Below are 12,665 nucleotides of genomic sequence, written 5' to 3'. Positions count from 1 at the left end.
CTATGTGGGCTCTGTGGGAACTACAGTGGCGCTGCAAGCGACGCCATGATGATGAGGAACAACCATGGGACGTCAGACCCAGATGCCTTCAGGAGCAGCTGGAAGGTCACAGATGTCCCAGGATGTAGTGAGAGGTCAACGGTAGAATGTTCCAGGACCCTTGCACCTTCCTGGCTGCAGCAGGAAGTCTCTGGGATGGGGTGTGAAATTATTTTGGAAGTGGATGGACTCTTCAGAGCATGTCATGGTCATGTTGATGGCCACCAGTACTTCCAGAGCTGCATCCATGACTCCTACCTGTTCCCTGATCAGGAAGAAAGGATGTGTCCAATCATTGCCCTCTACGCCACCACATGCCAGGCTGCTGGTGTGTCCACTGAGAGGTGGAGGACAGATAATTTCTACTGTAAACTGGGACAATGGAAGGGTTTTTCCTTCAGCAGTATACAAAGGATCCTCAGGTCTACGCCAAATCCATGTATGAACAACCCGGAGGTGCATGGGAATCCCACCCAAAGTCTTGGTTGATGCCATAATTCACTCAAAATAAACCCTTCCTAAGGTAGAAGTTGTCTCATCTGGAATAATTTACCTCCTCAAAATCTCCAATTTCCTGGTGTAGGCTACAAAGTGGATAATTTAGAGGGAGAACCACCAAAAAATGTACTAAAAATAGTGGACTTGGGTTAAAGAGATCCAGCCTGGAGGTCAGTTAAGGACCCAGTGTGGAGCAATCCCATTCTTTGAGTGAGTGTTCCATATTTCTCCATAAAAATGTGAGAAATCAGGTGGTTTAGTGGAAGAATTCCTATTGTAATGGGCTGGGATATTCCTTATGGATGATCTTTGGATCATCATCAGATAATCATTGGATTGTCATTTGATGATGCCCCTTGTCATGTGCACAGGGATGAAAACTGAGCGTTTGCCATGGGCTAAAAAGCTCTGTATTTGGTGAAGTTTGCACTTCAATTCCTGGAAACTTCCAGGATTTGGCTTGGAATTTCCTGGTTCCTCATGAATCCCATTGTCTCCTGGCAGATATTCCCTTCCTTCCAACAGCTCCTATGAGCTCTGCTCCCACACCTGCCAGCACATCTGCGGCGCTGACTCTGCCACATGCCAAGGGCGGTGCCGCAAGGGCTGCATGTGTCAGGATGGTGTCATGCTCAGCGGTGACGAGTGTGTGCCCATGTCCCACTGCGGCTGCAGCCACCATGGAGTCTACTACAAAGAGGGGGAGACATTCTACCCCACAGAGCAGGAGATGGGCCAGTGCCTCTCTGGTGGCACTGTGGAGTGCCAAAACACTTCCTGTCCTGATGGTGGCCATGGGAAGGTTGTCAGTGGTGTCTTCCAGTGTCCCTCGCAGGTACCCAGCACCACAGGTGGCCACACCTATGTCACCTTTGAGGGGATGGCCTTCAACATCGCTGGTACTTGCTCCTATGTCCTCACCCAGACCAGCACAGGTGACAACGTGACATCGTTCATTGTCACACTCTAGAAGGAGGAGCAGCAGAAGGGGAAGGTCCCAAGCATCCAAGCATTGTCTGTGGAAGTCTATGGGGTCACCTTGACCTTGAAACATAGAAAAAGGGCTGACGTCATGGTAAGGCACTTTATGTTCCAAATCTCCCAGGATCCCCCCAAACTGGGTTTCTTTGATGGAAGGGACTCCTCAGCCCATCTCCAATCCCAGTCCAATTTTTCTTTCTAAGTAAGATCTGTAAATGCATTAAAACCTTGGTTGGAAGCTGTTTTCCTTAAATTTTTCATTCTAGCTCCTATCAACCCTGAAACTCTGTATCCTTGGTGAGGGGTGCCCTCACCCTATCTCCAAGACTAATCCTTTCTCATACGAACTTTTCCTTCCAAGTGGGATCCACAAATATGTCAGAATATTGTTTGGAAGGTGTTTTCCCCAAATTGTGGGTCCCATCTCGTCACTGGAGGACTCTTCCTACTCTATCCCAGGTGGACTCCACCTGTCACTATCTCTCCACCACCATCCTGAATGAGGGACAGGTCAGGTCTACCCACATGGGACAGGTGTCCTGCTCTGCACTGACTTCAGCCTCGTTGTCCACTATGACCTCATCCAGCACATGATGGTCACAGTCCCCCAGACCTACATGGGACGCTTGTGTGGCCTCTGTGGCAACTACAATGGCCAATGCAATGATGATTTCCAGCTTTCCAGTGGCCAGCTGGCTCCAGATCCACATGGAAAACAACAGATACACCTTGTGATGACACCTGTTCCAAGGATGAGTGTCCCACCTGCACAGAGAAGAAAGTGGCAATCTTGCAACAACCCAGCTGCTGTGGCCTGCTCACGGCCCCTGAAAGTCCCTTTGGCTTCTGTCATCGCATCATTGATCCCATCCCATATTCCCAATCCTGCATCCATGACCTCTGTATGAGGGGAGGGGACACACATGTCCTGTGCCAGAGTATCCAGAGCTGTGTCACTGCATGCCAAGGTGCCAGAGTCGCTGTGGGGGCTTGAAGGACACCATCCTTCTGCTGTGAGTTTGGGAGGGCAAATGTCCCCTGTTTGGAGTTGGGAAGATCTCCACGTGATACTGGAGCTTGAGGGGCACAAGTGGGGAATGTTCCCTGTTTGGGTCAGGGTGACAGTGGTGATACACAGGACATGGGATGATGATGATGGGATGAGCTTTAAGGTCCCTTCCAACCCAAATCAATACATGATTCCATGAAAACTCCAGCCCTCACCTGCCCAGCCAACAGCACCTACTCCCTTAGCACCAACACCTGTGCCAACATCTGCACCCAAAATACCACCACCTGTCCCCAAACCTGCACTGAGGGCTGCCAGTGCCACCAGGGTTCTGTCTGTGACAGACACAGATGCGTTCCCAAATATTACTGTGGATGCTTTAGGGATGGGGAATACTATAAGGTACTTTTTCTGGCTTTTTTTCCTGTTTTTTGTATTTTGTGTCTTTTTTCCCCATCATTTCCCCTCCTATTTTTATGCATTTGCTTTATTTTTCCTTGTTCTCCTTCTTCCTTCTTTTATTTTTATATCCTTACCTATATTTTTTCCTGCATCTGCTTGCCTTTCTCTCATATTCCTCTGCATTTACCTCTTTTTCCATGGTGTTTTCTTTATTTTTCTTGGCTAAATGTATTTACATTTTAAAAATTAATTTCCCCCCATTTTCCCTATTTCCTATGCATTTACACCTTTACTTCTTGCATTTTCCCCTATTTTTCTTTCTCATTTTCCTAGCATTTTTCCCCTTTCCACCCTCCTATTTTTATGTCGTATTTCTTAATTTCCTTTCTTCCCCCTATTTTTAGGCAGTTATATATTTTTCTTGCCTGTATTTTTCTCTGTATTATGCATTTGCATTTCTTTTTCTGCATTTTCTCTCATTTTTTAATATTTATACTTTTCCCCAGCATTTCCCTTCTGTTTTATTACATTTATGTCTTTTTATCCTGCATTTCTCCTTTTCCCCTATTTATAGGGAAGGTATGCACGTACATCCCTTTACCCTGCAATTTGTTCACTATTTTCCCTATTCTTCTGCACTTTTGCCCTTTTTCCTGCATTTTTTCTTTTATCTCCTATTTTCATGGATTTCCCTTGGGACCACCCACCCCAAAGATGGGATGGCATTGATCCCAGGAGACACCCATTGACCCCAGATGACCCCCCAGTAGACCCACTGCCCCCATTGACCCCCTTTGTTTCTTCCCTCCCTTTCCCAGCTCTCACCTGCCCCCCCCAAAGAGGCACTACCAGCTGTGTGCCCGCACCTGTGAGCACACCTGTGCAGGTGTGTCGGCCCCGCCCCCTGCAGCGAGCGCTGCTGTGAGGGCTGTCAGTGCGCCGAGGGGCTGCTGTTCCACGGGGCCGCTGCATCCTCCCGGACCTGCGGCTGCCTCCACCAGGGGCGCTACTTCCAGGTGGGTGTGGCCCCAGTGCCTCCCAGTACAGCCCAGCTCCAGCCCTATCTCCTTCCAGGCTCCTCATGGTGATCCCGGGTCCCTTCAGTGTGCCTCCCACAGTGTCTCCAGTCCCTCCCAGTATACCCCAGCATACCCCACATCACAATTTCTCCCCGTGTGTCCCACTTTCCCCAAACACATCCCCCAGTGGATCCCCCATTACCTCAGGGGTGAGAGAGCTCAGGGTCTCTTCTCCCCTCCAGTCTCCCCCAGTATTCCCTGTATTGCCACAGCTCCTCCCACGGTATTTGAGTCCTCCCCAAATTTCCCCCACAGCATTCCAAATCCCTCCCAGTTTGTCTCTGTTCTCCCCACAGTGCCTCCCAATGCATCCCAGCTTCTTAGGGGGGGAATTTAGTGTCCTTCCCAGTGTCTCCCAGCTTGTCCCAGTGTCTCCCTCTGTCTTCACCAGTGTTCCCAGTGTTCCCCAGCAGGTCCCAGTCCCTGCAGTGTGCCTCCCATGGGGGACATTGGGGTGTGTGGGGACATGGCCACATGCTGGGGACATGTTAGTGATCCCCATGGGCACCCACTGGGGATATGAAGACACATAGGGGATATGGGAGCCATGGGCCTCCTCCCTCCCATGAGACCTTATCCCCATTTTTTGGCCATTTTAGGCCACTTTTCCCCACTTTCCACATTTTACCCATGGAAAACAGATCACTGAGACCATCCTGACATCTGACTGCTCCAGTCCTCCACCCGCTGGGGGCCTGGGGGCTTCCAGTGCCATCCCTTCACTTGTCCCTTCAGCCACACCTGCGGCCTCCATGACAGCACCCACACCTGTATCGCACACCTGGGACGCTGCGCCCTGTCCCTGCCACTCACTTCGTCACCTTTGACGGCGTCACCAGGGCCACCCGAGCCACCGGCATCTATGTGGTGGCCAGCGTGTGACCCCTGGGACCCTGTGTGGTTCCAGTTGCTGAGGGAGGTCAGGGATGTTGGGGACCAGCCGGCAGTGCTGGCACTTCACCTCTTCAACCCCCACAGCCTCATCACCATGCGGAAGAACAGGAAGGTCTGGGTAAGTTGTCACCATCCTGGCTGGTACCCAGAAATGTTGTCACCACTGCATGTTGTTCACCCTAAATGTCCTTCTGGCCTTCATTTTAATTTAAAAAATTGATATTTTTTCCCTAATTTCAGACCAGGTAAGAGTCCACATGGGTTGTCCCATCCCACCAGCACCATAGGACGTTCTTACCTTAATTTTGCCCCAGATCGTTCTATTCTGCTCCCAGTTTCCTGCCAGTGAAGCCTGTGTGCTTCACTAAGAGAGATCCATAAATTGACCCACCCCATAATTTTGACCAAAATTGCTCTTTATTCTCCCAATTTCATGTCAGAGAAGCACCAACATGGGTTGTCCCTCATCCTACCCCCACCATGCCTTGATGCATCCCATAATTTTTCCACAAACTCCCTCTTTTCCACCCAGATTCTTCCAACTGCCCTTCCCCCCTGTATCACCCCAAATCCCCTTTCTTCCCTTAATTCAGTGTTCTCCAGCTCAACGGGGTCCCCACACCCTGCCCGCAGAGTTGCCGGGATCATCACGGAGATGCACACGACCCTCCGGATCCACCAAACCGGGATTCCTGGTGGAACTGGGCGCCGCGGGGGTGACGGTGGAGGTGCCCAGGGTAGCGTGGGTACCTGACTGGTCACTTAATCAATACATTTCACCTGATTGTCTAATTAACAAGACATCCATTTGTAAACAATCTTTTGAGGAAAACAGAAAAAAAAACACCTGCAGGCTGTTTTAATATTTGGCTATCATTGTTTGTCTCCAGCTCCCTACAGCTCCACAGACCAGTTCTGGGAAAATTTATCTAGCTTTCTCTCCATCTGAATGTGACCAGGCTGTCACATCCACAATCACCCAGGTGGGTGACACCAGAGGGACACTGGAGGAGGGGGACTGGGGGGATTTGGGTGTCTTGGGGGTGGCACTAGGGGGAAGAGTGCCAAAATAGGGGAGAAAATAGCCTAAAAAAGAGGGAAAGAATCCCCCCTAAAAAGGGGATAGAAGGCTCAAAAGATGGAAAAAGACCAAAAAGGGGGAAAGGAGTTCCCCAAAAGGGAGAAAAAAAGCCTCAAAAAGATGGAAAAGGAGACCAAAAAGAAGGGGAAGAGCCAAAACTGGGGAAAGGACCTCAAAATTAAGGAAAAGAGACCAAAAAAAGGAGCAAGAACACGAAGGGGGGGGGGGGGGCAGGAAATAACCCCAAAAGATGGGAAAAGAGACCTGTAGATGAGGAAAGGAGCCAATAGAGGAAAAGAACTGACACAAGTGAAAAAGAGATCAAAAAAGGAGAAAAAGAGGGAGGAAAAACGTGGGAAGAACCCCCCAAATTAGAATAAAAACGCAAAGGGATGGGAAAAGACACCAAAAATGTGTGAAGGACCCCAAAATGGGGAACGGAATATTAAAAAGTGAGCAAGAGCACAAAAAACAGGGAAAAAGAGAAGAGAGATACCAGAAAGGGGGGAAAGAGCCCCCATAAAGGGGGGGAAGAGGACTGGCAGAGAAGCACAAGACAAGGGCGGGGTATGGGGAGGGGGGAAGAGTATAAAACGGGGGAAAAGTGAATAAAAAAGGGGGAAGAGCCTCTCAAACTGGGGAAAGAGACCAACAACAGGGGGGAAAGAGTAAAAAAATGGGCATAACAAGTCCAGAAAAGGGGGAAAATACCCTAAGTTGGGGGAAACTACCATGAAGTCCCCCTCGATTTTGCCTTTATTCCCATTCAGTGATGTGGAAAATCGACATTTCACCTGCGTAGCTGCGCCCTATCACTGACGTCAGCCTCAAACAGCCTCAGATCCGGAAAACCCGGAATTTTATAAGTCCCAGATCTATGCTTTCGCCCTCAAATTAAACCTGACAGAAAACGCCGTTTGCGGGTGATGCGGGATAAAATCTTGGGAATTCTGGGAAAACAGGAGTGTGGGAATATGCTGGGGGGCAGTGGGGGGCGCTGGTCCCACCCTGTCCTGCCGCGGGCAGTTCCGTGTCCCCCCTTCCCCCCCCCGTCGGTCAATATTTCCCAACGCCGGAGTCCCACGGGGAGGGAAGGGCGGGGGGGCACCCGGATGTTTGGTGCCGGGGAGGGGAGGGGGTTCCCGGACACCCGAGTCCACAGGGGAGGTGTGTGCTGCGGCACACCCGGAGGTGTCCCCTCACCAGTACCCCCAGTTCCTCCCAGTACATGGCAGTACCCACCCCGCAGTGCCCCCATGTGCCTCCCGGTATCCCCAGTCTCTCCCAGTATAACAGTCCCCTACTCCCCTGTCCTGGGTTGACTGTGTAATGCTTTTCTCTCCCAAATTTGCCCTGAACCAGGATGCCACCCCCCCCCCCCCCAGTCTCTTCCAGCCCCCTCAGCTGGCCCCAGTATATCCCCATTGTCCCCAGTCTCTCCCAGTGCATTCCAGTCCTCCCCCACTATTCCCCATAGTGTTCCAAAAACCCTCCCAGTTGATCCCAGTCCCTCCCTGTCACTCCTCATGCATCCCAGTGTCACTCAGTGTCCCCCCAGTGCCCGTTTAAGCCTTGCAGTGCCCCCCCAGTATGTCCCAGCATCTCCCAGTGCCTCCCAGTGCCTCTCAGTCCCTCCCAGTTTCCCTCCCCAGTGCCCCTCCAACATTCTCAGTGTCTTCCAGTACATTCCTGTAGCCCCCAGTGCCTCCCAATGAATCCTTGTCACACTCAATGGCCCCCGCCAGTGTCCCCTCCAGCCTTCCCAGTGTCCCCCAGCACATCCCAGCCCCCACCTCAGTGTCCTCCCCAGTCCATCCCAGTCCATTCCAGTCCCCCCCAGTTGCAGTCTGGGCAGAGACGGAACTGCCTGGGGCCCTGGGTGGTGCCAGCTGGGGGTGTCCCATGTCATCCCCCACCCCCCAGTCTGTCCCCTCCCTGGGCATAAAGTGGCTCCAGTGTCAGCACTGGGACAGACTGGGACCATGGGAGTGCAGTGAGTGGGGACACTGGTGGGCACAGGGGATATGGGGCCATATGGGACATGGGGGCACATGTGGGACATGGTGGACACAGGGGAATTCGGGAGACCAGTGAGGACACTCGAGACATGGGGCACATGGGGGGACATGGGGATATGGAGGGTGGACCTGGAGTGGGGACATGAGGATATGGAGGGTGGACCTGGAGGGGGACCATGAGGGGCATAGGAAGGACAAAGGGACATGGGGCGGGGGGGAGTCATTGGGGGCACTGAGGTCATTGGGGGAGACATGGAGGGGCATGGGGGGATATGGGGACACTGGGGACATGGGGAAGATGGAGAGGTCACAGAGGACCTGAGGACATGGTTGATAGGGGATCCCCTCACACTCCCCCAGGCCTGGACACATGAAGGTCTCCCTCGTCGTTGTCCTCCTCCTCCTCAGCTACGCAGAGGATTGGGGACCCCTGAAGACATTGGGATCCCCTGTGAGACCCCTGGGTGAGTTTGGGGTCCCAGGCTTATATTGGGGAGGTGCCAGCCCAATACTGGTAGGTTCTGGAGGTCCCAGTCCCACATCAGGAGGTCTCAGCCCCATACTGGGATATCCCAGCTCCGTACTGGGACATCCTAGTCTCCTACCAGCAGGCCCCATGCCCACACTGAGAGGTTCTGGGGTGACACTGGGAGTCCCTGACCTAAATGGGTAACCCCAGGCCCATACTGGAAGGTCCCATCTCCACACTGGGAGGTCCAAGGTGCCATTGGTGACTGGTCTCCCAAATTCCCGCGTCCACTGTGTCCACCATGTCCACCATTGGGTGTGTTCCTCAGGTGGCATCCTGTGTGCCACTGGGTGTGTGTCCCGGTGTGTGACAGGTGTGTATCCCCAGGTACGGTCCTGTACCCTTTCGGGCCAGAGGTGGGGGATGAGGCCACCCGCCATGAAGATGATGGGACGAGCCCTGAGATCTTCCTGCAGGAAAACTTCTCTTTCTTTGGACGTGCCCACCGCTCACTCTATGTGGGTCATGTGACCAGGGGAACATGGGGGAGGTGGCATTTGGTGGGTAACACAGATGGAGGGTGACACCAAGGGGAAGGTGACAAGTTGGATGCAGCCACCAGAGTTGATGTCACCTCTTCTTTCTCCTCCTCCTTGACTACGTTGGTGAGTGGGAACCCCTGGGGACATCAGGGATACTTATGGGGGTCCCTGAAGACATGGGGGATACTTATGGAACCCTCAGGTGGTTTTGGGGTTCCAGCCCTATAGTGGTACATTCTGGGGTGACACTGGGGCTCCCAGGCTCATACTGGGAGCTTCTGCAATGACTGACTGGAGGTTGGAGGTCATCACAGTTGAGACCACCATGATAGGGACCACCATAGTTGAGATCCCCATGACTGGGGTGACCTGTACCACCATGCAGGGTCACTGTGGTTGATGCCACACAGGTATGTGCCATGGGTGACCTTTGCCTGCAGGTGAACAACAACGGTGTGGTGTCCTTTGGGACAATGGTCCCGGAGTTCACCCCCCAGCCCTTCCCACTGCCAGGCCACCGCCCCTTTGTGGCACCTTACTGGGCTGATGTGGACACCCGTCTGGGAGGAGATGTCTTCTACCGGCAGAGCCGGGACCCCCAGCTACTGGCACGCCTGGCCCAGGACCTGGCACCTGCTGTGCCACCTGGGGACTGGCCCCCACAGCCAACCTGGGCATTCGTGGCCACCTGGGACCGTGTGGCCTATTTTGGGGCTGCCTCAGACAAGGTGGGATATGGGGCAAGGTGGGGGGGCTCAAATACCTTGACCTTCAACCATGATGTCCCTAACCATGGTGGCACCAATGGTTTGGGGACACAGGGATGGAGACATAGCTGGGGGTGATGGTAACATGGTGACAATGTCCCTCTGCAGGTGAACACCTTCCAGGCTGTGCTGGCCTCAGATGGTGTCACATGCTTTGTCCTGCTCAACTACGGAGACCTGCAGTGGACAACTGGCATTGCTAACCAGGGAGATCCCCACACTGGCCTGGGGGGCATCCCTGCACAGGTGGAGACAGAGAGAGGCACAGGAGACACTGGGCATGGGGACATCCCTGTGCAGATGAGAACAGTCCAAGGGATGGGGGACACTCAGCTAGGAGGGATTCTGGGCCTGAGGGGGGTAAAGCATTTTGGGGTGGAATGAAGGAGATTTGGGTGGAATTAAAAGGATTTGGGGTGAAATTATGGGGGGGGGGGGGTTTAAGTAGGATTTAAGGGAATTTGGGGTAGAATTAAGGAAATTTGTAGTGAAATCAGGGAGATTTGGTCTGAAATCAGAGGTATTTAGGTGGAATGAAGTGTATTTGGGGTGAAATGAATCTCATTTTTGGCAAAATTCAAAGGGAATTTGGGTAAAATTTACCCCCCACCTTCTCCCATCCCCCTGTTCCCCTCTCTTCATGTTCCCCCCTCTTCCCTCATCTTCCCTCCTGCAGGCTGGGTTCAACAGTGGAGATGATGTCCACTACTACAATGTGCCAGGGTCACGCACACCCGCAGTGCAGAGCCTTAGCCACCGCAGCAACCTGGGGGTCCCGGGGCGCTGGGCTTTCCGTGTTGACCACTTCAAGGCCACTGAGGGACCACCCGAGACTCCTGGCGTCCTGCCAAAGACCCCTGAGGCCCCCTGGAGTCCGTTGCCACCCCACAAGACCCTCTCAGTATCCCTCAACCCCCCAAGGACCACAGAGGAGCAGGTGTATATCTGCGGGTCATGAGCAGGTGACACCTGGCACATTCAGGGTAGGGGGGGTTGCCTAACTGCCTTCACCCCACCCCCCACTGAAGGATGTGCTCCCACAAAGGCTGCATTATGATGGAAACAGCAATAAATACCCACTGAGCAACACCTGTATCAGCTGTGTGTACACAGATGCATGTAGGCAGCAAAACAGATGTCATGTCTGAAATGTGTATGCATCCCCATCTATTCCCATGAAGGTGACAGAATTAGCCAAGGAGGGAAATTGTCAGTGAGAGGCAACAACATCTGGGTTGGACATGGATGTGACAGACACACACCTGAGTCACAAAGATGTGTGGCATAGATACATCTGGATAACATCTGATGCAAAATGCACTACACCTGGACAGCACCTAGGTCACACACTCCTATGTGGTGTTACGCCTGGACAACACCAGAGTTCCACACAGGTGTGGATCCACCTGGATAACACCTGCTACAATACAGCACTCCACCTGGACAACACCTGGGTTGCACAGAGGTGTAGCATGACCTGGACACCACCAGCCCAGCCAAGGGCCCCAACACTGAAACCAAGGACAGAGTAAAGGAGAGGATTTGTGTTACAATTAGGGTTAGAGGTTACAGTTAGGGTTAGTGGTTAGAGTTAGGGCTGTGGTTTGGTTAGGTGTAGGTCTAGAACTAACAGTTTGGGTAGGATAGAGTTAGATTAGGGGTTCTTATTAGGGTCAGAGGTTCGGGATGCTTTTATTAAATCACTGTAAGCTTTAATTTAATATTGGAGTGGCCTAACTTTTCATTATTAGTATCTGTAGTTATCCTTTTGGGGGCAGGATGTCACTGATACTAATGCAGTGCTAGATTTTTAGTGAGAAATATTTTTCAGTGCAAGGATGGTGAAATAAACAGGGCCAGGAGACTTCTTCTCCTGTGTAATGCCTTTATTAAAAAGTGATCAGCTCAGGATTGGGCGGCTCGACGGTCTGCAGCGTCCGTCGTCTCTCCCAAGGCGACTCAGAGGAGGAGGATATGCGCAGCTTTGTCCACCAGGGGCAGAGCTGGGGATCAGATCCTCTTGGGAGCCTTTAGGGCCTCCTGATCCCATAAGATGTTGCCGTCAGATGTTGCCCCTCCCACTCAGTCGGCCTGGTCTCACCGCCGGGGTCACCTTCCATGGTCAGGGCGAGAGGGTCCGAAGGTGTTCCGCGTCTCTGCAGGCTCAGCACTCGGTTCCTCACGTCCAGACATCACTCCAGTCTCTCAACTCTTAGGTGGCTCGTTGTTTTGGGGGTTTCTCCATGAGTTTGGAGATGGGGGGGGGGGGGGAGGGGGTCCCAGAACTTGGGCAGGGCCAGTGGTCTGGCTGCCTTTTTGAAACTTTTTCTCATAAAAAAATATTAACCGAGTTTTTGTTCATAACAGTCTCCCCTCTTTTTCTTTGATCGAGCTTAAACTCTAAGCTCGCATCAACTCTTAATTTTTGTTTTGAATCTAATATAAATCTCTTGTGCACTTTGGTAGTCATGGTTACTTAACCTTGTTACTTTCCTTGGTTTCTTCAGGTTTGTCTTCACGGCAAACACTATTTTACTGAAACAGATAAATAAGCATAGTAAAAATAGCAATCCTCCAAGTGCACACACAGCGAGAAAAACTACCTTTTCCCACCCATCCTTTTTGAAAATCTCTAGGTTCTCCCACCCACTGGGATCAAGTGTAGGAGTTTGATCTTCATTATTTACACATGCTAACCTTTTTATTTAGTTTGAAATGTTCCTAATAATTGAATTCTTAATTTTTAATACTGCCTGGAGCCGGATAACTTTGTTTAACATAGATATTGGGATCCGAATTTGGCTTTTACAATTTTGGATTTTCTCAATTTCTATTTCACTGAGCCTGTTCTGTTTAATTTCTCCCAAATCATTATATATAGGAACT

General features: G+C 51.8%; 1 protein-coding gene across 1 annotated transcript; it reads left to right on the top strand.

The window, feature by feature from the left end:
- Positions 1 to 8,371: 8,371 nt before the first annotated feature.
- LOC134434280 (sushi, nidogen and EGF-like domain-containing protein 1) lies at positions 8,372 to 10,737 on the top strand. Its single transcript, XM_063182959.1, has 5 exons — positions 8,372 to 8,465; positions 8,858 to 8,988; positions 9,453 to 9,740; positions 9,888 to 10,025; positions 10,456 to 10,737. Exons 1-5 carry the CDS (start codon positions 8,372 to 8,374, stop codon positions 10,735 to 10,737), a joined length of 933 nt encoding a protein of 310 aa, XP_063039029.1.
- Positions 10,738 to 12,665: the final 1,928 nt, after the last annotated feature.

The sequence above is a fragment of the Melospiza melodia genome, unplaced genomic scaffold, assembly GCF_035770615.1.
Source record: "Melospiza melodia melodia isolate bMelMel2 unplaced genomic scaffold, bMelMel2.pri scaffold_34, whole genome shotgun sequence".
Classification (NCBI taxonomy): domain Eukaryota; kingdom Metazoa; phylum Chordata; class Aves; order Passeriformes; family Passerellidae; genus Melospiza; species Melospiza melodia.
Note: the sequence above shows the minus strand (reverse complement) of the source record. Positions and strands in the feature narration are given on the sequence as shown.